The sequence below is a fragment of the Salmo salar genome, chromosome 08, assembly GCF_965601325.2.
Source record: "Salmo salar chromosome 08, fSalSal1, whole genome shotgun sequence".
Lineage (NCBI taxonomy): Eukaryota > Metazoa > Chordata > Actinopteri > Salmoniformes > Salmonidae > Salmo > Salmo salar.
The window spans coordinates 42060576-42088522 of NC_138298.1; the positions used below are offsets into that span (position 1 = coordinate 42060576).

General features: G+C 44.4%; 2 protein-coding genes and 1 pseudogene across 2 annotated transcripts in view; 2 read left to right on the forward strand and 1 right to left on the reverse strand.

The window, feature by feature from the left end:
* Positions 1 to 27947, forward strand: part of LOC123733061 (NACHT, LRR and PYD domains-containing protein 1 homolog) — a 125329-nt gene that overhangs the window by 15774 nt on the left and 81608 nt on the right. The gene's annotated exons all lie outside the window — the stretch shown is intronic.
* Positions 483 to 27691, reverse strand: LOC106593304 (uncharacterized). The gene is given in 19 exon segments (XM_082978229.1): positions 483 to 1607; positions 2197 to 2479; positions 4261 to 4290; positions 4392 to 4524; positions 4661 to 4795; positions 5410 to 5666; positions 5855 to 6069; positions 6202 to 6266; positions 6661 to 6698; positions 7213 to 7736; positions 8986 to 9547; positions 9684 to 9730; positions 10190 to 10363; positions 10632 to 10805; positions 10885 to 11058; positions 11142 to 12077; positions 12079 to 12919; positions 13021 to 13187; positions 27379 to 27691. Coding segments are annotated over 19 exon segments (5013 nt in total). The 5' UTR covers positions 27630 to 27691; the 3' UTR covers positions 483 to 1600.
* Positions 20559 to 22313, forward strand: LOC145881465 (general transcription factor II-I repeat domain-containing protein 2 pseudogene; annotated as a pseudogene).

Consider the following 27947-nt stretch of genomic DNA (forward strand, 5'->3'; position numbering starts at 1 on the left):
TCCATTCTACCATTAGGTTGGTACCCCAACACTGATACTATCCATTCTACCATTAGGTTGGTACTCCAACACTGTTACTATCCATTCTACCATTAGGTTGGTACTCCAACACTGTTGATCTGAAGCAGTGAACAAAGACAGGGGTCCAGCTCCCCAAGAAGGTTGATCATCCTGGAACTTGACTCAGTTCCTTTTCTCAACACCATGTCGATGATGTCACGTGCCTTCTCTGCCCTCTCAGCTATCCCCTTTAGTGAGTCCATTTCCTCACTTCCTTCAGACAGAGTGAGTTGTAATCCCATAAAGAATCTAAGGAAGGTCTTTGGTCAAGATGTCAACATGGTGGTGTGTATCTTTGACTAGCCTGACTACCAGCCTCCCCATCTGTATAGAACAAGACATCATTCCAGTTCATTCCCTTAATTGTGTTTTCAAAATCATGTTGTGGAAATTCTTTCACACAGAGACACTCGAAGTCAATCTGAAATGAATCATTGTTTATTGTCAGTGAGCTGGAGAGGTTCCAACCAATCAGGATCTCTCCCTGGTCAGACCCAACTCAATGCACCATAGAACACATGTCAATCAGGATCTCTCCCTGGTCAGACCCAACTCAATGTACCATAGTACACATGTCAATCAGGATCTCTCCCTGGTCAGACCCAGATCAATTGGAAGTCCACCCCAATTAACTCTACATAGAAACACACTTACTAGACTACACATAGAAATGCATAAACATAGACCATAAACCAAAAACCCGGAAATACTAAATCAAACACCCTTTTACCAAAACACCACCCCGGACCACATAAAACAAATACCCTCTGCCACGTCCTGACCAAACTACAATAACAATTAACCCTTATACTGGCCAGGACGTGACAATGTGACAGACCAATACTGGTTCATAACATTTAACAGACCAGTACTGGTTCATAACATTTGACAGACCAATACTGGTTCATAACATTTGACAGACCAACACCTCACCAGGCTTCTTCTCTCTAATCTGAGACCTTGAAACTGAGATATCTCGTTCTCAAAACAACGTCTGGGCTTACTGCCAAATTACAGCTACTGATAGTGAGGATTTGTACAGTCAGCCACTTGATGAATACACAAATTAGTTTATAGAACAGCACATGAATAAAACACAGACATTTGTTAAAAGAATAGCACAAACATAAACATTTCCCTTACAATCATTTAAGTGTCTTTGTCCACAGACCAGGAGACAGGCCTCAGCATCTTCAGATTAGGTGAAGAAGTGTCTTTGTCCACAGACTAGGAGACAGGCCTCAGCATCTTCAGATTAGGTGAAGAAGTGGCTTTGTCCACAGACTAGGAGACAGGCCTCAGCATCTTCAGATTAGGTGAAGAAGTGTCTTTGTCCACAGACTAGGAGACAGGCCTCAGCATCTTCAGATTAGGTGAAGAAGTGTCTTTGTCCACAGACTAGGAGACAGGCCTCAGCATCTTCAGATTAGGTGAAGAAGTGTCTTTGTCCACAGACTAGGAGACAGGCCTCAGCATCTTCAGATTAGGTGAAGAAGTGTCTTTGTCCACAGACTAGGAGACAAGCCTTAGCATCTTCAGATTAGGTGCTACAAGACAGAGGATGGAGGAGAAGGGAAGAGAGAGGTCAGAAAGTATGCAGAAGAATGAGGAGTGAGATACACCTGAGATAATTATGTGATGATGGTCCTATGATACACCTGAGATAATGATGTGATGATAGTCCTATGATACACCTGAGATAATGATGTGATGATGATCCTATGATACACCTGAGATAATGATGTGATGATGGTCCTATGATACACCTGAGATAATGATGTGATGATGGTCCTATGATACACCTGAGATAATGATGTGATGATGGTCCTATGATACACCTGAGATAATGATGTGATGATGGTCCTATGATACACCTGAGATAATGATGTGATGATGGTTCTATGATACACCTGAGATAATGATGTGATGATGGTCCTATGATACACCTGAGATAATGATGTGATGATGGTCCTATGATAGAACTATAATAAGAGTCATTTATTACAGACAGCAACACAAAAACATTCTTCCAGTCTGAAAAAGACTTTCTCTTTGATCTGGGTAGCTATGTTTTTATTTGACCTATATTTAATCATTCCACATATTCAAGGGAGGGAGAAAAGAAAACGGTCTTACCTAGATTCACTCAAGTACTTAACAAGATGGTGTTCATGTTCAATGAGAGCTTTGAGACAAGCTCCCGTCACTTCTGGTCCTTTGGGGAGGACTGCATTCAGTAGTTCTCTCATTCGGTCCTGTTCAGTTGTTTCAGCTTTTATTCTGGAGTACTCTTCATCACCAATCATGCCCTTTGACCGCAGAACATCTGCTATTGGCATTGTGTTTTTGACTCCCTGAATGAGTATAGCCCTGTGATTCTGAAGAAACTCCTCAGCAGGAATCCCAATGAGTATTAATGCTGAAGGGGGGATCAATTAAATGAATATGTCTTTAGGGTGAACAGCAGCTGTTTCTACATCATGCAGTCTCTCCAGTTATCATTCCCCTGATAGTCATTTATTGAATAGAGCTGACTCCAGGGTTGTGGTCAATTCCAATTGAAGTCAGTCAATAAAAAATAAATAAAATTACTATTCCGTTTATTGAGAAGTCATTGAAAGTAGATGCCCTTTTCCAGTTATTGAATTGGAATTTCAGTTCACTTCCTGAATTGACTGACTTATTTGGAATTGACACCTACCCTGGCTGACACGATTGTCTATTCTACATAACATACAGAGCCTTGCAAAAGTGTTCATACCCCTTGTATTTCTCTATTGTGTTACATAGTGGGATTAAAATGGATTTAGTTGTAATGTTTTGTCATCAATCTACTGAAAATACTCTGTAATGTCAAAGTGGACATGTTCCCCATACATACAATATCTGGAAGTATTGCATTTCAAGCACAGATTCAACTATATACAAAGACCAGGGATGTTTTTGAAAGCCTCATGAAGAAGGGCAGTGATTGGTAGATGGGTAACAATAACAAAATCAGACATTTAATAATTATGCTGTGGATTACATATTAAACCACCCAGACACATCAAAGATAGTCGTCCTTCTGAACTGAGTTGCAGGACAGGAAGGAAACTGCTCAGGGACGTCACCATCAGGACACTGGTGAATTTAAAACAGTTCCAGAGTTCAACGTCTGTGACGGGAGAAAACTGAGGATGGATCAACAACATTGTAGTGACTCCATAATAACGACTTAAAGGACAGAGTGAAAAGAAGAATACAAATATACAGAATATAAATATTCCAAAACATGCATCTTATATGCAACAAGGTACTAAAGTAATACTGTTAAAAACATCTACAAAGGAAGACACTTTTTGGCCTAAATGCAAAGCCTCATGTTTGGGGCAAATCCAACACATCACTGAGTAACTGCCTCCTTATTTTCAAGCATGTTGGTGGCTGCATCATAGTATGGGTATGTTTGTCATCAGCAAATACTGGGGAGTTTTTCAGGATAAAAAATAAATGGAATGGAGCTAAGAATAGGCAAAATCCTAGAGGAAAACCAAGACACTGGGAGAGGAATTCACCTTTCAACAGAACAATAACCTACATAACAAGGCCAAATCTACACTTGAGCTGCTTACCAAGAAGACATTGAATGTTCCTGAGTGGCCAAGTTACAGTTCTGACTTAAATCTGCTTGTAAATCTATGGAAAGACTTAAATGGCTGTCTAGCCATGATCTCCAACATCTTGACAGAGCTTGAAGAATTATGAAAATAATAATGGGCTAATATTGTACAATCCAGGTGTGGAAAGCCCTTAGAGACTCACCCAGAAAGACTCCCAGCTGTAATCGCTGCCAAAGGTGTTTCTAAGTATTGACTCGGGGGGCTGAATACTTATGGAACGACTATTTTAGGCATTTCATTTCTATCAATCTAAATGTATATATTCTTTGACATTAGAGTATTTTGTGTAGATTGTCGTCAAGAAATGACAATGAAATCCCTTTTAATCCCACTGTTAAACAAAATGTGACGCAGATAAGGCTCTGTATTTCTGTCTGAATGTTTTATATCATTACACCCCACTGAACATGACTCATGAAGACCTTCATCACCCCACTGAACATGACTCATGAAGACCTTCAGTGTCCTTCATCACAACTTGAAGAGATGTTAGCTCTGTAACCCGTTTTATAAACCTCATCCACAAAAACAAGCTTACATGTTGGATGAGAGTCTTTGCTGTATACATCTGAAAGACAAACAATAGAAAATATCATAAAACATTTTAAAAGCATCTGTTAGAAAAGGACATTGATGATTGACATACTGTTCATGTACAGTATTTCTTACCTTTTGATACCACTGATTTCCATACTGTCCTCTCATCTTCCCCGATTAATTCCATCTCAATGTCAACCCCTGTGTTTCCCATAATCATCTGACAACAGCTTGGTGTGGTGTCTGCAGGTAACAGCTGAATCTTCTGTAGGAGGCCATATGGTGCAACGATTGAGACAACAGACAAGAGATAGAAAGAAAGAAATAGTGAAGTAGAATGATATTCCAGTTATTCATATACAATATGACAGATTCATGTCCTCAGCCTGCTAAAACTGCACCTCTGGATTGATGGAAGTGGAGTGGGGATTCTTGAATGCAAACAAACTGTTCAGCTTTAAGGGCCCGTTTGGACTTGACAGGACGAATTCTGAAAATCCTTTGGACACCTGATCTTTCTCCCGTTCCTGAACAGCCTACAAAATGAGCAATGTAGTAGTCAGTCAGAACAATGTAGTCTCGTAATTCACACAACATGCAATCCATTTTTGTCAACAAAAAAATGTGTAGACTATTGTTCTACTATCCCAATTTTACCAGGATAATATTTTAAAGGTGTACCAGGTAAGTTGACTGAGAAGAGATTCTCTTTTACAGCAACAACCTGGGGAAAAGTTACAGGGAAGAGGAGAGGGGATAAATGAGCCAATTGGAAGCTGGGGATGATTAGGTAGCCATGATAGTATGAGGGCCAAATTGGGAGTTGAGCCAGGACACCGGGTTAACACCCCTACTCTTATGATAAGTGCCATGGGATCTTTAGTGACCATGGAGAGGACACCCATTTAACATCCCATCTGAAAGACAGCACCCTACACAGGGCAATGTCCCCATCACTGCCCAGGGGCATTGGGTTCTCCTTCGACCAGAGGGAGGAGTGCTGTCTACTGGCTCTTCAAATGAATGAGACAAAAATAGATTTCTCACAGAGCTGCATGTTGTCTTTGTAATCTAGAGATTTTCAACAAACTATCAGCTTTCCTTCAGTAAGTTTCAACATACTGTTGTCACTTCAGTGAAAGTGCCTCACCTCTTTCTGACTGGAGTTTCTGAGGAGCAGGTACAGCCTCGAAATGACTGTTGACCTTTTTACTGCCATATAGAGGACCACGTCACAGTGGACATCTATGTTCAAAGACAGTAATCTCAGTATAACAGAGATAAGTGAGAACTTGGGATGGAGAATTTTAGCATGGAATCTGGTAACCTCATGCACTTCCTCTAAAGACACTCCATGTTCCTCTACATGAAGAATCTTCATCTCATTCCTCAGGGAAGGGTTGGTCCCTGATCAACACAATAAAAAGGAGACAGAAAGACAAATATTGTATTATTAATCCAACTAAAACACAAAGAATATGCAGTACCAGATCACAGTAAACTCAAACTCCCAGAATAGTTCATTCATTCATTCAGGAAGTGAAACTCAGTTACATGAAAATGTCTTTCTGAATACTATTTCTATATGGTTTTACCTAAACAGACAAAGTGTGGCAGATGAACTTCCTCCAGTTCACCTAACTCCATAGTGATGTCCAGCAATGGACCACCTTGTGTGTACTGCATGTCTTTCAGAAGGTGACTGTAGGGTTCCCAGTTCCTGAAGTGATACTTCAGAATGACATCTCTCTCACACAGCCAGCGGAGCCCAGACACTGTGCACTCATAACTCCCTTTGGGTGTCCTGTGTCTGAGGGCAACAACAAGATATGGTAGAGAGGGTCAATGGTCAAATGGAGATGTTGGATTAGAAGACTACTCCCAAAGGTAATGGGGAAATACTCTAGCAAGTGGAATGAAATGTTAAAAGTAGTTATTTTACCTGAACATTGTCACTCCCTGGACAGTGGAAGTCAAGGGTTCAATCTGAAGCCAGTGTGTGGAGTCCTGAACAAGGACAAGCATGTCAGTAATACATATGGGGCCTGTTTCCTGGACACAGATTGAGTCTAGTGCTGGACTAAAAAGCATGCTCAATGGAAGTTTCAATAGAAAGTTCTTTAAGGTCCAAGACTAGACTTAATCTGTGTCTGGGTAACTGGCCCATTAACGAAAGTAACTAATCAAATGTATTTATTCAACGTTACATGGAATGCTGGGGATTTATCAATGAAACTGTCTAATGACAAAATATGACAACAGGTAAAATCCTGCATGACTACAAGCAGAACACAGGACTGTCTATATCCCAGTAAGAATGGTTGGTCAGTACACACCTGGCTTTGAGACTGTGCCTGACTCCTACAGTTATGTAAAAGTAACAATTGACATTATGACTTACCTCAACATGGTCACAAGTCTTACAGCTCTGAGGAATCCCTGAAGTCAAAAGTAGTTGTTACTTAAAATGGACAATCTCATGGAATAATGAATTAATAATTATTCATTAGACTTTTAATAAAAATGAATATATAAGTGAGCAACAGTCTCAGAATGTACACTCATTAGCATATCATAATCTGACATTAGCATTATATTAATTAATGTTTGTGGAAGCAGGAAACAACATCGTTCTGGTCCATGTTTTGTAGATGTTGGGGTCTGATTTCTGGTAGATCCTATGATGAGAGCTTAAAGTTGGAGTCAGCTAAATGATGATGTACGAGCAGCACCACAGATATTGTGATGAGCAAGATGCCTGACTTCTCTCTCTCTCACAGTCACACACAGTATCTGCCCATGTGCAAGGGTTCTCTTCACTCTCTTACAGAGTGGTAGTCACGGGATTGAAATTGACCCACAATGCTGTTTACTTTGTGCATCTACGTCATATTGCTGACTCTACCTTTAAGCTTGTTTTGACCAAATAGAAAACAATTATCAGTTAACTCACATTTCTCAGGTCCAGGCCTGATCCAACTCTCTCCACCATGGTATCTGGTGTTCTCAGGTCCAGGCTTGATCCAACTCCCTCCACCATGGTGTCTGGTGTTCTCAGGTCCAGGCTTGATCCAACTCTCTCCACCATGGTCTCTGGTGTCCTCAGGTCCAGGCTTGATACAACTCTCTCTACCATGGTCTCTGGTGTTCTCAGGTCCAGGCTTGATCCAACTCTCTCCACCATGGTCTCTGGTGTTCTCAGGTCCAGGCTTGATACAACTCTCTCCACCATGGTCTCTGGTGTCCTCAGGTCCAGGCTTGATACAACTCTCTCCACCATGGTCTCTGGTGTTCTCAGGTCCAGGCTTGATCCAACTCTCTCCACCATGGTCTCTGGTGTTCTCAGGTCCAGGCTTGATACAACTCTCTCCACCATGGTCTCTGGTGTTCTCAGGTCCAGGCTTGATACAACTCTCTCCACCATGGTCTCTGGTGTTCTCAGGTCCAGGCTTGATACAACTCTCTCCACCATGGTCTCTGGTGTTGGTAAAGCAGAAGGATAGACTGTGATTAAACTAAATACAACTTATAAAGGCTTTATATAGCATGCATACAGTCTTCATAAGACATACAACAAGTTTATAAGGGGTGAGAGAACAACTCCCTATGTAGGGCGCATTGCCTAAATGTGACATAACCCACTATGTCAACTTTCATATAGGCAATACCGACAGGTGACATTGCATATCTTGAGGAAAGCCCTTAGAGGTGTGAAGTCACCAGGTATCATGAGTTACATACCCCCAGGTAGTGATTAGAGAGAGAATGACATTACAGAGAGGCTGTTCTATTTAACAGGTTCTGATGCCCTCTAGTGGTTAGAGAGAGAATGACATTACAGAGAGGCTGTTCTATTCAACAGGTTCTGATGCCCTCTAGTGGTTAGAGAGAGAATGACATTACAGAGAGGCTGTTCTATTTACCAGGTTCTGATGCCCTCTAGTGGTTAGAGAGAGAATGACATTACAGAGAGGCTGTTCTATTCAACAGGTTCTGATGCCCTCTAGTGGTTAGAGAGAGAATGACATTACAGAGAGGCTGTTCTATTTACCAGGTTCTGATGCCCTCTAGTGGTTAGAGAGAGAATGACACTACAGAGAGGTTGTTCTATTTAACAGGTTCTGATGCCCTCTAGTGGTTCGAGAGAGAATGACATTACAGAGAGGACGTTCTATTTAACAGGTTCTGATGCCCTCTAGTGGTTAGAGAGAGAATGACATTACAGAGAGGACGTTCTATTTAACAGGTTCTGATGCCCTCTAGTGGTTCGAGAGAGAATTACATTACAGAGAGGAGAGATAACTGGACATCGGTACATCCAACAGAACACATTAAAACACACCACTACGACTAATCTGTCTATAGGTCCAACAGAACACATTAAAACACACCACTACTACTAATCTAACTGTCTGTAGGTCCAACAGAACACATTAAAACACACCACAACTACTAATCTAACTGTCTGTAGGTCCAACAGAACACATTAAAACACACCACTACTACTAATCTAACTGTCTGTAGGTCCAACAGAACACATTAAAACACACCACTACTACTAATCTAACTGTCTGTAGGTCCAACAGAACACATTAAAACACACCACCACTACTAATCTAACTGTCTGTAGGTCCAACAGAACACATTAAAACACAGCACCACTACTAATCTAATTGTAGGAATGATTCCAGAGGAAAACAAATGATAAAACATTGCTATGACTCACCTCTGAATGTCTTGGCCATCTATCTGACACTGGGTCACTGAGGAGGAGTAAAACCTAAACCCAAACCCAGGATAGAGGGGTTCAGTGAATGTGGTGTGTTCTGTGTAAAGGTGTGTCAGTGTACCAGAGGAGGACACACTATAGAAGGACAAAGTACCAGCTGGCCAGTCCAGATACACTCCAACTCTCTTAGAAACAGGACCAGAGATGGATCTCCAGACTCTAGCATGGAAAAATACTTTCAATTCATAACCTCTATCATAGCAGAATAAACTCAAGGACTTCTTATTGGCTCCAATCCTACAGTCATCCTCCTTTCCCTTCCTCTTCAGTCCTCTGTACACCACACCAATGATAGCCTCGGTACCATCCCTCTCCACCTCCCAGTAACAACGAGATCCAGATAAGCCTTCTCTGCAGAGAACTTGGGGATGATAGTCAAATCTGTCTGGATGGTCTTCATAATGCTGATTCTCTTTCACCCATGTCACCTTCCTGTTCCCCTCAGACAGTATCAGGTTTGGGTTTACTGTATTTGGGTCCAGGGTGAGATGACAGGCATCTGTAGACAAAAGGAGAGTTTAATCAAACCACATCTTCATATAAAATGTTGTTTTGTAGGAACAGAACAAGTATTGATTAGTTACTATGTTACTATAGTTCTGAATATGTAGTTAATTAGGATTGAAGAGACTTACACTTCCTCAGCCCTGATTTCAGTCTGCACTCTCCACCATGATCCACACTGTAGGAGAAACAGGTTATTGACTGACAAAGACCTAATAAAGCAGTCAACATTTAAACCATATTGTTGTGTTCTGGTGCACTATCCAAGTTCATTACTAGAGACATACAGGTATTCTATCCTACCTACTGCATACAGAACGGAGTACAATTCATTACTAGAGACATACAGGTATTCTATCCTACCTACTGCATACAGAACAGAGTACAATTCATTACTAGAGACATACAGGTATTCTATCCTACCTACTGCATACAGAACAGAGTACAATTCCACCAGGATATCAGAGATGCAGAAGAAGAGTATTCATGTGGTGATGATGTATGCTGTGTTGGAGTGCTCAGCCTGCTGAGTAAATTTCCCCTTAATTCTACCATCATGTCCTCATGTTACTGACCCTACTACACTACATATGACACAACCACTGCTCACACTATTAGGACATCTATTCTGACTTACTTCAGCTTCATCAGTTTATATGTGGGATCCACCAGAGCAGCTGAAAGCAGTCCCCCTGCAGAGTCTCCTGGGTGATTGTAGCTCAGGTCAAGCTCTTTCAGGTGGGAGGGGTTGGACCTCAGAGCTGAAGACAGAGCAGCACAGCCCTCCTCTGTGACCAGACAGCCAGACAGCCTACAGAGAGACACACAACAGCTGTCTAGGTTGGTGTACTGGTGTCAATCATCTTGTAGGACACCCATACATTTGTCCATGACACAAACATTGTCATGAAACATCAGATTTTCAGAGTATTTGTTTTACTAAGCTCAGTTCAGTACAGACCTGACTGAAACAGCTGTACTTACCCCAGTGTGTGTAGTTTACAGTCTGGATCCTCCAGTCCAGCAGACAGCAGTGTAACTCAGCTCAGTAAAGACCTGACTGAAACAGCTGTACTTACCCCAGTGTGTGTAGTTTACAGTCTGGATCCTCCAGTCCAGCAGACAGCAGTGTAACTCCTGAGTCCTGCAGGTCATTGTCTCTCAGCTCCAGTTGTTTCAGTTGTGAGTTGGGTGAACTCAGGACTGAGGCCAGATCTGAACAGCAACCCTCTGTCAGACCACACTGACCTAGACTAGAGGGCAGAAGAGCACATGATTAACACATGTTTAAAACATCCACATAATAACTCATACTGAAGATATTTAACTCACACTAGTGTCTGTATGTTGCGGAGTGGACTGGTTAGTCCAACACAGAGCAGCTCCACTCCTCTGTCTCCCAGGTCATTGTTGCTGAGGTCCAGTTCTCTCAGGGGGGAGTTTGGTGTCTGCAGAGCTGAGGTCAGAGTCTCACAGGATTCATATGTGAGTTTACAGCGATCCAAGCTAGAGAGAGTAGATAATCTGTTAGATATACAAATCCTTCATTATAATGATACTGTAAACATCAACTCAATAACATAACTTACAGTGCTCTTTTGCAGGTTTTCACTACCGGCAGCAACCTCTGATAACCTTCCTTTGTTGTGTTGTATGTCTTCAGGTCAAACTCCTCCAGCACCTCCTCTGACATCAGTAACAGGTAGGCCAGGGCTGAACATTGGTCAGGTTTTAGTCTTGTTTCTGAAAGAGTTCCTGATCGCAGGGAGGTCTGCATGTCTTCAACTAGAGAGTTAGAACCAAGTTCATTCAGACAGTGGAACAAGTTGATGATCCTTTCTGGTGAAGATTCCCTTTTGATCTTGTCTGAAAGGTACCTGACTGTTCTGTTAACTGTTTCCTCATTGGTCTGTGTTGTACTTCCTGTCTGTGTTAGATTCTGATTGGACTCCAGTGAGAGACCCAGAAGGAAGCGGAGGAACAGGTCCAGGTGTCCATTCTCACTCTTCAAGGCCTGGTCCACTGCTCTCCTGTGTAAGTCAGACAACTGTATTGACTGCTTCTCTTCATCACTAGTGGGGGAGAAAACATTTTCCTTCTTGTCCAGACATGATTCTAAAGCATGCACTGCTGCTAGAAACTCCTGAATGCTCAGATGCACAAAGCTGTAGACCTTGTCTTGGTACAGCCCAGATTCTTCTTTAAAGATCTCTGTACACAATGCTGAGTACACTGATGCCTCTGTGACATCAAGGCCACACTCTCTCAGGTCCTCCTCATAGAAGATCAGGTTGCCCTTCTGCAGCTGTTGGAAAGCCAGCTTTCCCAGTTTCAGGATCATCTCTTTGTCTGACTGAGACAGTTCCTTTGGGTTTGTCTCTGTTGCTTTGTTGTACTTCTTATTCTTCACAATGATTTGGATGAGAATGAAGTGTGAGTACATCTGGGTCAGAGTTTTGGGGACTTCATCCTTCTCTGCCTCTTTCAGTATCATCTCAAGGACAGTGGCTGATATCCAACAGAAGCATGTGGCACATGATGTGGAGGCTCCTTGATGTCTTCATGTGTTTGATGATTTCATTGGCCAGATTCTGATCTGGGATTTTCTTCCTGAAGTACTTGTCCTTCTGTGGATCATTGAACCCTCGTACCTCTGTCACCTGGTCAATACACTCAGCAGGGATCTGATTGGCTGCTGCAGGCCGTGAGGTTATCCAGACGAGAGCAGAGGGAAGCAGATTCCCCTCGAGGAGGTTTGTCAGCAGCACGTCCACTGAGGTTGGCTTCATGACATCACAGCACTTCTCATTGTTTTTGAATTCTAGAGGAAGTCGACACTCATCCAGACCATCAAAAATGAAAACAGTTTTGGTTTCACCATCTTCAATGCTGTCAATCTCTTTCAGCTCTGGGAAGTAGTGGGAAAGAAGTTGCATCAGACTGTATTGGTCCTTTTTCAGGTTCAGATCACGGAAAGGAAGAGGAAACATGAAATGAACGTCCTGATTTGCTTTTCCCTCTGCCCAGTCAAGGAGGACCTTCTGCACAGAGACTGTTTTTCCAACACCAGCGATTCCTTTTGTCAGCACAGTTCTGATAGGTTTGTCTTGTCCAGGTAAAGGCTTGAAGATGTCATTGCATTTGATTGGTGTCTCTTGTGTGGTTTGTTTCTTGGATGCCATCTCTATCTGTCTAACCTCATGTTCATTATTGAGCCCTCCACTTCCACCCTCTGTGATGTAGAGCTCTGTGTAGATGTCCTTGAACAGACTTTGGTTTCCATGGTGTCCAATTCCTTCAGATATGTGTTGATACTTGTGTTTCAGTTTAGCCTTAATGTCTTGTTGGACTGTCAGCAGAGTTTGACCTGTAGGAAAACAATGAGAGTTGGGACTCATAACTTTGTGTGTGTGTTTTATATAGGCCTTTGTACTGTTCTTTGTAATATTGTATGAAACACAGTCTTACTTCTTCTGTCCAGAAGGTTGTGTGTGATCTTTAATGCATCTTCACTGTCCAAACTCTCCACTTCCTTATTGTCATCTGGTAATGGTTCCTGGCTGAAAGCAGGTGGCTGATCACTCTTCATTGATAGCAGGCTGGTTGTAGGTAACTCTGCTTTGGGCTTCTGGACACTGAACAAAACAGGGAGACAGATCACCTCATCAATATCTCATCAACTTCATTTTAACAACTGTATAATGGACCTTCTACTGTATAATTACTGATGTTTCTTTTTAAATGAATCCACAATTGGGAAAACAGCAGCACTGAGTGGTTTCTACTCTGTCTTTTATAAAGCTAGCCATCTTCAGTTAGCTAGCCATCTTCAGTTACCTAGCCATTTTCAGTTAGCTAGCCATCTTCAGTTAGCTATCCAGCTTCAGTTAGCTATCCAGCTTCAGTTAGCTATCCAGCTTCCTGTTAGCTATCCATCTTCAGTTAGCTAGCCATCTTCAGTTAGCTAGCCATCTTCAGTTAGCTAGCCATCTTCAGTTAGCTAGCCAGCTTCAGTTAGCTAGCCATCTTCAGTTAGCTATCCATCTTCAGTTAGCTAGCCATCTTCAGTTAGCTAGCCAGCTTCAGTTAGCTAGCCATCTTCAGTTAGCTATCCATCTTCAGTTAGCTAGCCATCTTCAGTTAGCTATCCATCTTCAGTTAGCTAGCCAGCTTCAGTTAGCTTCACATTCCAGGTCCGGCTTCATCCATACTATGATGGTGTATACTCCCGCTGCTAAGTGTAGTAGTCTTATAACTGTGTGTTGCACATGGCTAGTCGAACCCCAAACTCTTCATTTAGGCCGGTTAACTCAGAGCTAAGTCCACTTATCCTGAATGAAGTGTCTGAGCCACTAGTTGAGGACCAATGAAATCAGATACCCTTCCTCTCACACAGATTTGGTCATCCTCCCCTTCATTTGAGGAAGATAACCGATTTAAAGATTGCAGAGCTATATGATTAATACATTGACATGATTGGTTGAAGGTAGGTGGGGGCGGGAGGTACTGTATAAACACAAACTCACTTCCTTGAAAACAGCTCTGCACTGCTCCTCGAAGAACAGGAAGTATGAACGCCCTGACTTCTGCAGAGGCCGTATCACCGTAAAATGCTGCACGGCAAATGCAGACGTCAGATTGACCATGCAGAGCCTTTATTTTTGTATTTAACCTTTATTTAACTAGGCAAGTCAGGCAAGTCAGCGGTGTTGCAATCTACTGCAGAGATAGCCTGCAGAGTTCTGTCTTACTATCCAGGTCTGTACCCAAACAATTCGAGTTCCTACTTTTAAAAATCCACCTTTCCAGAAACAAGTCTCTCACTGTTGCCGCTTGCTATAGACCACCCTCTGCCCCCAGCTGTGCTCTGGACACCATATGTGAACTGATTGCCCCCCATCTATCTTCAGAGCTCGTGCTGCTAGGTGACCAAACTGGGACATGCTTAACACCCCGGCCATCCTACAATCTAAGCTTGATGCCCTCAATCTCACACAAATTATCAATGAACCTACCAGTTGCAACCCCAAATCTGTAAACACGGGCACCCTCATAGATATCATCCTAAACAACTTGCCCTCCAAATACACCTCTGCTGTTTTCAACCAAGATCTCAGCGATCACTGCCTTATTGCCTGCATCGGTAATGGGTCTGCGGTCAATGGCCATGCTTTCCACCTGGCTACCGCTACCCCGGCCAACTGCACTGCACCCCCCCACAGCAACTCGCCCAAGCCTCCCCCATTTCTCCTTCACCCAAATCCAGATAGCTGATGTTCTGAATGAGCTGCAAAATCTGGACCCCTACAAATCAGCCGAGCTAGACAATCTGGACCCTCTCTAAAACTATCTGCCGAAATTGTTGCAACCCCTATTACTAGCCTGTTCAACCTCTCTTTCAAATCATCTGAGATTCCCAAAGATTGGAAAGCTTCCGCGAACATTGCCCTCTTCAAAGGGGGTGACACTCTAGACCCAAACTGCTACAGACCTATATCTATCCTATCCTACCCTGCCTTTCTAACGTCTTCGAAAGCCAAGTTAACAAACAGATTACCAACCATTTCGAACACCACTATACCTTCTCCGCTATGCAATCTGGTTTCAGAGCTGGTCATGGGTGCACCTCAGCCACGCTCAAGGTCCTAAACGATATCATAACCGCCATCGATAAGAGACATTACTGTGCAGCCGTATTCATCGACCTGGCCAAGGCTTTCGACTCTGTCAATCACCACATTCTTATCGGCAGACTCAACAGCCTTGGTTTCTCAAATGACTGCCTCGCCTGGCTCACCAACTACTTCTCTGATAGAGTTCAATGTGTCAAATCGGAGGGCCTGTTGTCCGGACCTCTGGCAATCTCTATGGGGGTGCCACAGGGTTTAATTCTCGGGCCAACTCTCTTCTCTGTATACATCAATGATGTCGCTCTTGCTGCTGGTGATTCCCTGATCCACCTCTACGCAGACGACACCATTCTATATACTTCTGGCCCTTCCTTGGACACTGTGTTAACCTGTTAGGGCTAGGGGGCAGTATTTACACGGCCGGATAAAAAACGTACCCGATTTAATCTGGTTATTACTACTGCCCAGAAACTAGAATATGCATATAATTATTGGCTTTGGATAGAAAACACCCTAAAGTTTCTAAAACTGTTTGAATGGTGTCTGTGAGTATAACAGAACTCATATGGCAGGCAAAAACCTGAGAAGATTCCTTACAGGAAGTGGCCTGTCTGACAAGTTCTTGTTCTTCTTGACTCTCTTTATTGAAAACTGAGGATCTTTGCTGTAACGTGACACTTCCTACGGCTCCCATAGGCTCTCAGAACCCGGGAAAAAGCTGAATGATGTAATTCCAGCCCCTGGCTGAAAAACATTAGCGCCTTTGGTAAGTGGTCTATCAGAGGACAATCAGACTGAGGCGCGTGCACGAGGCGACCCCATGTTTTTATTTTCTCTCTCTTTGTACTAAAACACAGATTCCCGGTCGGAATATTATCGCTTTTTTACGAGAAAAATGGCATAAAAATTGATTTTAAACAGCGGTTGACATGCTTCGAAGTACGGTAATGGGATATTTAGATTTTTTTTGTCACGAAACGCGTCGGGCGCGTCACCCTTCTTTACCCTTTCGGATAGTGTCTTGAACGCACGAACAAAACGCCGCTATTTGGATATAACTATGGATTATTTTGAACCAAACCAACATTTGTTATTGAAGTAGAAGTCCTGGGAGTGCATTCTGACGAAGAACAGCAAAGGTAATAACATTTTTCTTATAGTAAATCTGACTTTGGTGAGGGCTAAACTTGGTGGGTGTCTCAATAGCTAGCCCTGTGATGCCGGGCTATCTACTTAGAATATTGCAAAATGTGCTTTCACCGAAAAGCTATTTTAAAATCGGACATAGCGAGTGCATAGAGGAGTTCTGTATCTATAATTCTTAAAATAATTGTTATGTTTTTTGTGAACGTTTATCGTGAGTAATTTAGTAAATTCACCAGAAGTTTGCGGGGGGTATGCTAGTTCTGAACATCACATGCTAATGTAAAAAGCTGGTTTTTGATATAAATATGAACTTGATTGAACAAAACATGCATGTATTGTATAACATAATGTCCTAAGATTGTCATCTGATGAAGATCATCAAAAGTTAGTGCTGCATTTAGCTGTGGTTTGGGTTTATGTGACATTATATGCTAGCTTGAAAAATGGGTGTCTGATTATTTCTGGCTGGGTACTCTGCTGACATAATCTAATGTTTTGCTTTCGTTGTAAAGCCTTTTTGAAATCGGACAGTGTGGTTAGATTAACGAGAGTCTTGTCTTTGAAATGGTGTAAAATAGTCATATGTTTGAGAAATTGAAGTAATAGCATTTCTAAGGTATTTGAATAACGTGCCACGGGATTCCACTGGCTGTTACGTAGGTGGGACGAAATCGTCGCACTGGCCCTAGAGAAGTTAACAAACCTCCAGACGAGCTTCAATGTCATACAACTCTCCTTCCGTGGCCTCCAACTGCTCTTAAATGCAAGTAAAACTAAATGCATGCTCTTCAACCAATCGCTGCCCGCACCTGCCCGCCCATCCAGCATCAGTACTCTGGACGGTTCTGACTTAGAATATGTGGACAACTACAAATACCTAGGTGTCTGGTTAGACTGTAAACTCTCCTTCCAGACTCACATTAAGCATCTCCAATCCAAAATTAAATCTAGAATCGGCTTCCTATTTCACAACAAAGCATCCTTCACTCATGCTGCCAAACATACCCTCGTAAAACTGAACATCCTACCGATCCTCGACTTCGGCGATGTCATTTACAAAATAGCCTCCAACACTCTACTCAACAAATTGGATACAGTCTATCACAGTGCCATCCGTTTTGTCACCAAAGACCCATATACTACCCACCATGGTCGGAACTAGAAGCACAAGCATTTCGCTACACTTGCATTAACACCTGCTAACCATGTGTATGTGACAAATAAATTTGATTTGATTTGATTTTACCATTGCGACCTGTACGCTCTCGTTGGCTGGCCCTCGCTTCATACTCGTCGCCAAACCCACTGGCTCCAGGTCATCTACAAGTCTTTGCTAGGTAAAGCCCCGCCTTATCTCAGCTCACTGGTCACCATAGCAGCACCCAACCGTAGCACGCGCTCCAGCAAGTATATCTCACTGGTCACCCTCAAAGCCAATTCCTCCTTTGGCAGCCTTTCCTTCCAGTTCTCTGCTGCCAATGACTGGAACGAACTGCAAAGATCACTGAAGCTGGAGACATATCTCCCTCACTAGCTTTAATAAGCACCAGCTGTCAGAGCAGCTCACAGATCACTGCACCTGTACATAGCCCATCTGTAAATAGCCCATCCAACTACCTCATCCCCATACTGTATTTATTTATTTATCTTGCTCCTTTTGCACCCCAGTATCTCTACTTGCACATTCATCTTCTGCAAACTACCATTCCAGTGTTTAATTGCTATATTGTAATTACTTCGCCACCATGGCCTATTTATTGCCTTAACCCCGTTATCCTATCTCTTTTGCACACTGTATATAGCCTTTTTCTACTGTATTATTGACTGTATGTTTGTTTATTCCATGTGTAACTCTGTGTTGTTGTATGTGTCGATCTGCTTTGCATTGTCTTGGCCAGGTCGCCGTTGTAAATGAGAACTTGTTCTCAACTTGCCTACCTGGTTAAATAAAGGTGAAATAAAAAATTAATAAAAAAATAACAAATTCTTATTTATAATGACAGCCTACCAAAACCTTCTATGGATGATATGTTTACAGCCACAATGCAACAAGCTGTTAAACAGATTGGTGTGCTTATGAATGCAAAGCATCCGAAGTCGGTATTAACGCTAAGTAATAAAATAAAGGAGGAACTTCTAAAAACCTATTTCACAACATAGTCTGCTGAACTTGCAAGATAACTTTTCTTTGATTGTAATTTCGGCACAAATGAAAATGTGTTACTGACTCATGGATTTGATATTTCAGCATTATCTCAACGAAGTGTTCGGTGTTGGACTAGCAATGTGCCTCATTCACGAGCAGTTAAAAGCCTGCTAGAGTGAAAAGGCTCTGCATGGTCAATCCGCAGTCTGCATTGACCAGAAGTCAGGGCATTCATACTTCTTCACTTTGCTGAGTAGAGCAGAGCTGTTGATCAGGAAGTTTAAACCTCCCGCCCCCACCTACCATCAACCAATCATGTCAATGCGGAGCTATACGGAGCCCTCCGCATTTGTTGCAACATTTGGGAGGCGCATGGCATCGCCGTACAAAGCTCAATTTGGCCTCCAAGCCTATGGAGGTTCCACAATTGCTTAACTGATCAAATCAAATGTATTTATAAAGCCCTTCTTACATCAGCTGATATCTCAAAGTGCTGTACAAAAACCCAGCCTAAAACCCCAAACAGCAAGTAATGCAGGTGTAGAAGCCCGGTGGCTAGGAAAAACTCCCTAGAAAGGCCAGAACCTAGGAAGAAACCTAGAGAGGAACCAGGCTGTGAGGGGTGGCCAGTCCTCTTCTGGCTGATCCTCTGAACCGTATACCACATTGCCAGATCAAGCAGAAATTGGCTTTAATAGTGGCAGGCGGGTGAGCAATTTCCACCGTCGTATTATGGATGAAGCCTGACCTGGAATGTGACGCTAACTGAAGCTGGCTAACTGAAGCGGTCTAACTGAAGCGGGCTAACGGAAGCTGGCTAATGGAAGCTGGCTAACTGAAACTGGCTAACTGAAGCTGGCTAGATTTATAAATGCCTGAGTAGATGTAGCTGTAGCTTGCTTCGTAGTGTAACACTTAGGTTAGTTCTGAAGGATTCGTTGCCATAGAGATGTACCTGGCTAAAAGATGAGCCACTCGTGGTACTGGGTATCTCGAGTTGAACTCAGAGCAGTGGCAGGTATTTATGGATGCCAAAAAAAATACAAAACATAAAACCATTCATCTTTCGTCTCTCTGCGTTTCATAATGTTCCTTCAATTCACAAGAGGCTGAATGTATCTCAGAGGAGAAAGCATCTGAGTGAGTGAAACAGCGCCCCCTCTGTCTCTATACATGTAGGACATCTATTCAATTCAATTCAAGGGGCTTTATTGGCATGGGAAACATATGTTTACATTGCCAAAGCAAGTGAAATAGATAATAAACAAAAGTGAAATAATCAATAAAAAATGAACAGTAAACATTACACTCACACGTTTCAAAGGAATAGACATTTTAAATGTCATATTATGGCTATGTACAGTGTTATAACAATGTACAAATGGTTAATGTACAAAAGAGAAAATAAATAAACATGAATATGGGTTGTATTTACAATGGTGTTTGTTCTTCACTGGTTGACCTTTTCTTGTGGCAACAGGTCACAAATATTGCTGCTGTGATGGCACACTGTGGTATTTCACCCAGTAGATATGGAAGTTCATCAAAATTGGATTTGTTTTGGAATTCTTTGTGGGTTTTTGTAATCTGAGGGAAATATGTGTCTCTAATATGGTCATACATTTGGCAGGTTAGGAAGGGCAGCTCAGTTTCCACCTCATTTTGGGGGCAGTGTGCACAAAGCCTGTTTTCACTTGAGAGCCAGGTCTGCCTATTGCAGCCTCTCAATAGCAAGGCCATGCTCACTGAGTCTGTACATAGTCAAAGCTTTTCTTAATTTTGGGTCAGTCGCGGTGGTCAGGTATTCTGCCACTGTGTACTCTGTAGCATTGAAGACAAGGGAAGCCAGAGAGCATCTGGCATTCCTTGACAAAAAAAGTATAAAAAAATTAGCCAATCAGCGTTGAGCTAAACCATGGGTGTCAAACTCTGGCCCGCGGGCCAAATTTGGCCCACGGGGTAATTATATTTGGCCCGCGAGACAATACCAAATTACTACTAGAGCTGGCCCGCCTGTATTATACAGCGCATTCACCGCTAATACTACGAATCCCATAATGCTCTGCTGTTGTTTTCGCGCGCCAATCAGGACAGGACCCAGAAACGCCCTCTCCTCTGTGACAGTAGTCATAGCAACATAGACGCTACAACTGTCAGCGCGCTATCCCTTCCCAAAAATGGCGAAAAGAAAGGCAGAAAACAGGAGCTTTCTGGACAATTGGGAGGCAGAATATCTGTTTACATATGTAAAAGACAAACCTGTTTGTCTTGTTTGTGGAGTCAACGTGGCTGTAAGTAAGGAGTACAACATTAGACGACACTATGAAACGAAACACCATGACAAATACAAGGACCTGGACATGACTCAAAGGAGCCAGAAAGTAGAGGAGATGAAAAGAAGTTTGGTTTCACAACAGAATATGTTAAAAAAAGCCACATCACAAAGTGGGGCTGCTGTAAAGGCTAGTTATATAGTGGCAGCAGAGATCGCAAAATCAGCCCGGCCCTTTAATGAGGGAGAGTTCGTGAAAAAGTGCATGATGAAAGTTTGTGACCTCGTATGCCCAGAGAAAAAGCAAGCATTTTCAAACGTGAGCCTGAGCAGGAACACAGTAGCTGATCGCACATGTGATCTTGCCACCAATCTGTATGACCAGCTGATGGAAAAGGGAAAAGATTTCGTTGCGTTCTCCCTCGCTGTGGATGAGAGCTGCGACGCATCTGATACTGCTCAGCTGTCAGTCTTCATCCGTGGAGTGGACTCAAATCTGTGTGTTACGGAGGAGCTATTGGGATTCAAATCAATGCATGGCACAACCACAGGAAAGGAAATCTTTGAGGAGGTTTCCAAATGTGTAACTGAAATAAAGCTGCCGTGGGATAAACTCGTTGGATTAACGACAGATGGTGTGCCAGCGATGTGCGGTAAAAAGAGTGGACTGGTGGGCATGGTTTGGGAGAAGATGCGGGAAGAGAACTGTGCAGGTGAGCTAACTGTTTACCACTGCATCATACATCAGGAATCACTGTGTGCCAAAGCCCTAAAGATGGAACATGTTATGACCACAGTAACACAGGTAGTTAACTTTATAAGAGCCAAAGGTCTGAATCACCGCCAGTTAAAAAAAATTCTAGAGGAGTGTGGTTCGGAATACGCAGACGTGCCGTATCACACAGAGGTGAGATGGCTAAGCAGAGGAAAAGTACTGAACAGATGTTTCGAGCTGCGTGAGGAAATATGTCAATTCCTGGAAACCAAAGGGAAGGATACAGCAGAGCTCCGGGAGCAAAAGTTTCTGTGTGAGCTGGCCTTTCTCTGTGACATCTCGAGCCATCTCGATGCGCTGAACCTGCAGCTTCAGGGGCGGGGGCGCATCATCACAGACATGTACGCTGCAGTGAGGGCCTTTAAAACTAAACTGTGCCTGTGGGAGAATCAGATGCTGCAAGGAAACCCTTGCCATTTTCCCTGCTGCCAAACCATAAAAGCGCAGATCTCTACCGCCGTGTTCCCATGCGCACAGTTTGCTGAAAAACTCAGTGTTCTCTCCGCTGAGTTTAGCCGGCGATTTGCCGACTTCGATGTCCAGAAATGTAGGTTTGAACTGCTTAGTAATCCTTTCGCAGTTGATGTGGAAAATGCACCAACCAACATCCAAATGGAGCTGATTGAACTCCAGTGCAACGACACGCTGAAGTCAAAGTATGATGCTGTGGGCGCCGCACAGTTTCCACGGTTCATCCCTGACACAATGCCTCAGCTCCGCACCCAAGCTGCTCAGATGCTCTCCATGTTCGGCAGCACTTATCTATGCGAGTGTAACGGCTGTCTTCTGTAAAAATGGACCAAGGCGCAGCAGGTATGTGAATACTCATCTTTAGTTAAAATAAAGGAGTAGAGCATCCACTTAACAATTCAAACAATATATCAGACAGGAACAGTTTTGCAGGCACACAACACGCAGTGCAAAAACAACTACCCACAAAACCAAGTGACAAACATACTCCTACATATATGACTCCCAATCAGGAACAACGATACCCAGCTGTTCCTGATCAGGAGTCACAAGACCAACACAGAACAATCACACACACAAGACTGCCACGTCCTGACCCCAAAACTACAACAACAGCTCCATCTGCTGGTCAGGACGTGACAGTACCCCCCCCTCAAGGTGCAGACCCCGGAATGCACCTAACAACGAAAAAACACCAACAAACAAAATCCCCAACAAAACCCATAAACAATAACCCCTAAACAATAAGGGAGGGAAGGGAGGGTGGCTGCCGTCAACGACGGCACTGTGCTACACCCTCCCTCCCCAACCCACCTATCCTGGAGGTGGCTCCGGTGCAGGACGTGGACCCTGCTCCACCCTCGGCGTCGCCCACTTCGGTGGAGCCGATAGCTGCGCCAGGCAGACGGACCCCTCGAGCCGGGCCGGAGGACAGGAGGGCCCCTCGGGCTGGGCCGGGGGACAGGAGGGCCCCTCGGGCTGGGCCGGGGGGCAGGAGGGCCCCTCGGGCTGGGCCGGGGGGCAGGAGGGCCCCTCGGGCTGGGCCGGGGAGCAGGAGGGCCCCTCGGGCTGGGCCGGGGAGCAGGAGGGCCCCTCGGGCTGGGCCGGAGAGCAGGAGGGCCCCTCGGGCTGGGCCGGAGAGCAGGAGGGCCCCTCGGGCTGGGCCGGGGGGCATGCGGGCCACTCGGGCTGGGCCGGAAGGCATGCGGGCCACTCGGGCTGGGTCGGAAGGCATGCGGGCCACTCGGGCTGGGCCGGAAGGCATGCGGGCCACTCGGGCTGGGCCGGAAGGCATGCGGGCCACTCGGGCTGGGCCGGAGGGCAGGAGGACCACTCGGGCTGGACCGGAGGGCAGGAGGACCACTCGGGCTGGACCGGAGGGCAGGAGGACCACTCGGGCTGGACCGGAGGGCAGGAGGACCACTCGGGCTGATCCTGACAGGCCGGGCACCCTGGCAGATCAGGGCAGGCGGGCACCTCTGGCAGAACCGGGCAGTCTGGCCACTCTGGCAGAACAGGGCAGTCCGGCCACTCTGGCAGAACAGGGCAGTCCGGCCACTCTGGCAGAACAGGGCAGTCCGGCCACTCTGGCAGAACAGGGCAGTCCGGCCACTCTGGCAGAACAGGGCAGTCCGGCCACTCTGGCAGAACAGGGCAGTCCGGCCACTCTGGCAGAACAGGGCAGTCCGGCCACTCCGGCAGAACAGGGCAGTCCGGCCACTCCGGCAGAACAGGGCAGTCCGGCCACTCCGGCAGAACAGGGCAGTCCGGCCACTCCGGCAGAACAGGGCAGTCCGGCCACTCCGGCAGAACAGGGCAGTCCGGCCACTCCGGCAGTTCAGGGCAGTCCGGCCACTCCGGCAGTTCAGGGCAGTCCGGCCACTCCGGCAGTTCAGGGCAGTCCGGCCACTCCGGCAGTTCAGGGCAGTCCGGCCACTCCGGCAGTTCAGCGCAGTCCGGCCACTCCGGCGACTGTTGACTGGCGGGCAGCTCCGACGACTGTTGACTGGCGGGCAGCTCCGACGACTGTTGACTGGCGGGCAGCTCCGACAACTGTTGACTGGCGGGCAGCTCCGACGACTGTTGACTGGCGGGCAGCTCCGACGACTGTTGACTGGCGGGCAGCTCCGACGACTGTTGACTGGCGGGCAGCTCCGACGACTGTTGACTGGCGGGCAACTCTGACGACTGTTGACTGGCGGGCAACTCTGGTGACTGTTGACTGGCGGGCAGCTCTGGTGACTGTTGACTGGCGGGCAGCTCTGGTGACTGTTGACTGGCGGGCAGCTCTGATCACGACTGTTGACTCCTGATGCGTGGGGCAGGTATTGGACGTACCAGCCTGGAGACACGCACCTCCATGCTAGTGCGTCTGGCGGGAAACACCGGACCGAAAGGGCGCACTGGCGGTCTTGAGCGCAGGGTTGGCATCACCCGTTCCGGCTCGATGCCTACTTCGCCCTGACACATGCGGGGCGCTGGTACCTTGCCTACCGGCCTGAAAATCCCAGGCCTCACCACAGCCCCAACCCCAAAGCACGGGACCTGTCCAGTCTGCCCTACAAGGGTACGGGGAGCTGGCCTGGGGCTGTAATCTCGCCCCGCCAAATAGCCCTTGTGCCCCCCCCTAAAAAATTCTTGGGGCTGCCTCCAACATTCCTCCCTCACTTGCCTCTCTCCTCTTCTCCGCTGCATGGTCCTTTGGTGGTGGGTAGTTCTGTAACGGCTGTCTTCTGTAAAAATGGACCAAGGCGCAGCAGGTATGTGAATACTCATCTTTAGTTAAAATAAAGGAGTAGAGCATCCACTTAACAATTCAAACAATATATCAGACAGGAACAGTTTTGCAGGCACACAACACGCAGTGCAAAAACAACTACCCACAAAACCAAGTGACAAACATACTCCTACATATATGACTCCCAATCAGGAACAACGATCCCCAGCTGTTCCTGATCAGGAGTCACAAGACCAACACAGAACAATCACACACACAAGACTGCCACGTCCTGACCCCAAAACTACAACAACAGCTCCATCTGCTGGTCAGGACGTGACAGCGAGCAACTTTTCTCCTCGATGAAGATGACCAAAACAACTCACAGGAGACGTCTGACTGATGAACACCTTCGCTCGATACTGAGGATTTCTTCAGCTCAGAGCCTGAGCCCAGACATTGATGAACTAGCATCCAAGAAGAGATGCCAGGTATCTGGCTTGGGCACATCAGATTAGATCAGTGTGCAATAATTAACGTTTTCTTTGTGCACTTTTTCTTGCTACAAGGCATGGGCTTGAATGGTTGATTGATTTATTATCATTTTATTTGTAAAATTATTAGCCAGTGGAAAAAGTTTATTTTGGTATTTAAATCAGAAGGCTGCAAATAGAAAAGAGGCATACGATTTTTATTTAAATTTTATTTATTTAATAAATGAATGCCATTGATGTGTTTTTTCATTTGAAATTCGATTTTGCATGTCTCCACTATTAAATTATATATTGTATGGTAATAAGCGATGCTTGTTCCATATTCAATGTTAAAGCAAAACTTGTTTGGGTCCATATTAAAAGGTTAATTTGTTCAATGTTGGCCCGCAACTTTGTTCAGGTTTTACATTTTGGCCCACTGGGTATTTGAGTTTGACACCCCTGAGCTAAACTGAGTGAGCTTAACTGTGAATGGTCCTGGCTCACAAAAAAACAGTGTCAAGGGAAGCCAGTTTGGATTTGGCTTCACTCCTATCAAATCCCATTGAGAGCATATTTCATTGACAGAAGAACTTTAATTGTTGCACCTCGTTGTGGCTTGCTTGCCAGCTAGGTAAATCTTGCCCTTTCCTAAATTAGCCATGGATGGAGATAGGGATTTGGACTTGTGGTTTTACTTAAATCTCCGTAATGGCTAATGATTATAACGGCGATTCTGATCCAACCATTCATTCATTAAAGTGGGTACTGTGTGACAGAGTGATAGACTGTTTTGTCAACATGAAAGACAGGAGGATGGCATTTGTGTTTCTTTACAAGTAGGGTGAGTCAACATTATCTTTCTACTTCCACACACACAGCCACATCATATTTAGCTTATGTTGATTGGACTAAATTATTTTTGGTTGAACTGGTGTTGGAACAGTGGAAGCAGCTCCTGTTTTCTTTGTGACTTGCTGTAACTCTCTGTGGTTCTAAATCAATAGTTGTTCAGTGGTCAGAAAATGTCAGAAACATTACCTTGACCATGCTGTAGGTCATGTACCTGTTTGTTACATGCAATATGCTTTGTGGACTTCACTGGACAGAGGTTTCTATCCGGTTTTGTGATAAAACAAAGGTGTGGTTGAATTTTTTCTGCCACAGTGTCTTATTGTCTCAGCCTTTAGTCCTATATATCACTGTGTCTTATTGTCTAGGCCTTTAGTCCTATATATCACTGTGTCTTATTGTCTAGGCCTTTAGTCCTATATATCACAGTGTCTTATTGTCTAGGCCTTTAGTCCTATATATCACTGTTTCTTATTGTCTCAGGCTTTAGTCCTATATATCACAGTGTCTTATTGTCTCAGCCTTTAGTCCTATATATCACTGTGTCTTATTGTCTCAGGCTTTAGTCCTATATATCACTGTGTCTTATTGTCTAGACCTTTAGTCCTATATATCACTGTGTCTTAATGTGTAGGCGTTTAGTCCTATATATCACAGTGTCTTATTGTCTCAGCCTTTAGTCCTATATATCACGGTGTCTTATTGTCTAGGCCTTTAGTCCTGTATATCACTGTGTCTTATTGTCTCAGCCTTTAGTCCTATATATCACAGTGTCTTATTGTCTAGGCCTTTAGTCCTATATATCACAGTGTCTTATTGTCTCAGCTTTTAGTCCTATATATCACAGTGTCTTATTGTCTAGGCCTTTAGTCCTATATATCACTGTGTCTTATTGTCTCAGCCTTTAGTCCTATATATCACTGTGTCTTATTGTCTCAGCCTTTAGTCCTATATATCACAGTGTCTTATTGTCTAGACCTTTAGTCCTATATATCACTGTGTCAAGGCATATGAATTAACAGGTTATAGAGCACACAATGAAATGATCACAACACATGGGTTTTAATATGGCTGCCTCCCCCAGTGATTTTACCCACGCACCGCTACTGATTCAGAGTTGACCACATTTGACTCTCTGACTCCTCATATCTGATGAACAGTGATTTGTTGACACCGGAGGGAGAAGAGCATCCGGCAGCGTGTGCAACGATGTCCGAGAGGGAAAGAAAACTGTGTTTGTTGTTTGTAGTAACATCTTTGTTGTTGTAACATCCCAAACGGATGGTTTCACCGTTAAGGAATCTAGCTTTAAGAGAACTGTATATATTTACAATTAATCGCTTACCTCTTAGAACTGGTGTCTTGAGTCATTTTAGAGGCAGTGGTCCCCTCCTCTCTCTCCCCAGAGAGACTCATTTTAGAGGCAGTGGTCTCCTCCTCTCTCTCCCCAGAGAGACTCGTTTTAGAGGCAGTGGCCTCCTCCTCTCTCTCCCCAGAGAGAGTCATTTTAGAGGCAGTGGTCCCCTCCTCTCTCTCCCCAGAGAGACTCATTTTAGAGGCAGTGGTCTCCTCCTCTCTCTCCCCAGAGAGACTCATTTTAGATGTAAGTCACAGCTCACTCAGCTACAATAAGAAATAACAGAACAGTCAATATTTCTGAACATTGAAGAACCAATAACAATGACAACACTTTTACGGTCTGTGGTCAGAGTTTAAACAGAGACTTCATGTTGCATTTAAACATTTACAGTCCAATCTGTTATTACTTTGACCTGGATCTCCATTAGCTAGTCTCCCTTGTTGGATCCCCTGACTCCATAACAACAGCTGTCTACAAGGGCTCCACACACAACTAAAATACATTATAGACATCTACTTTACATTGAAAGATGGTAGTAGACATTATAATGTGCA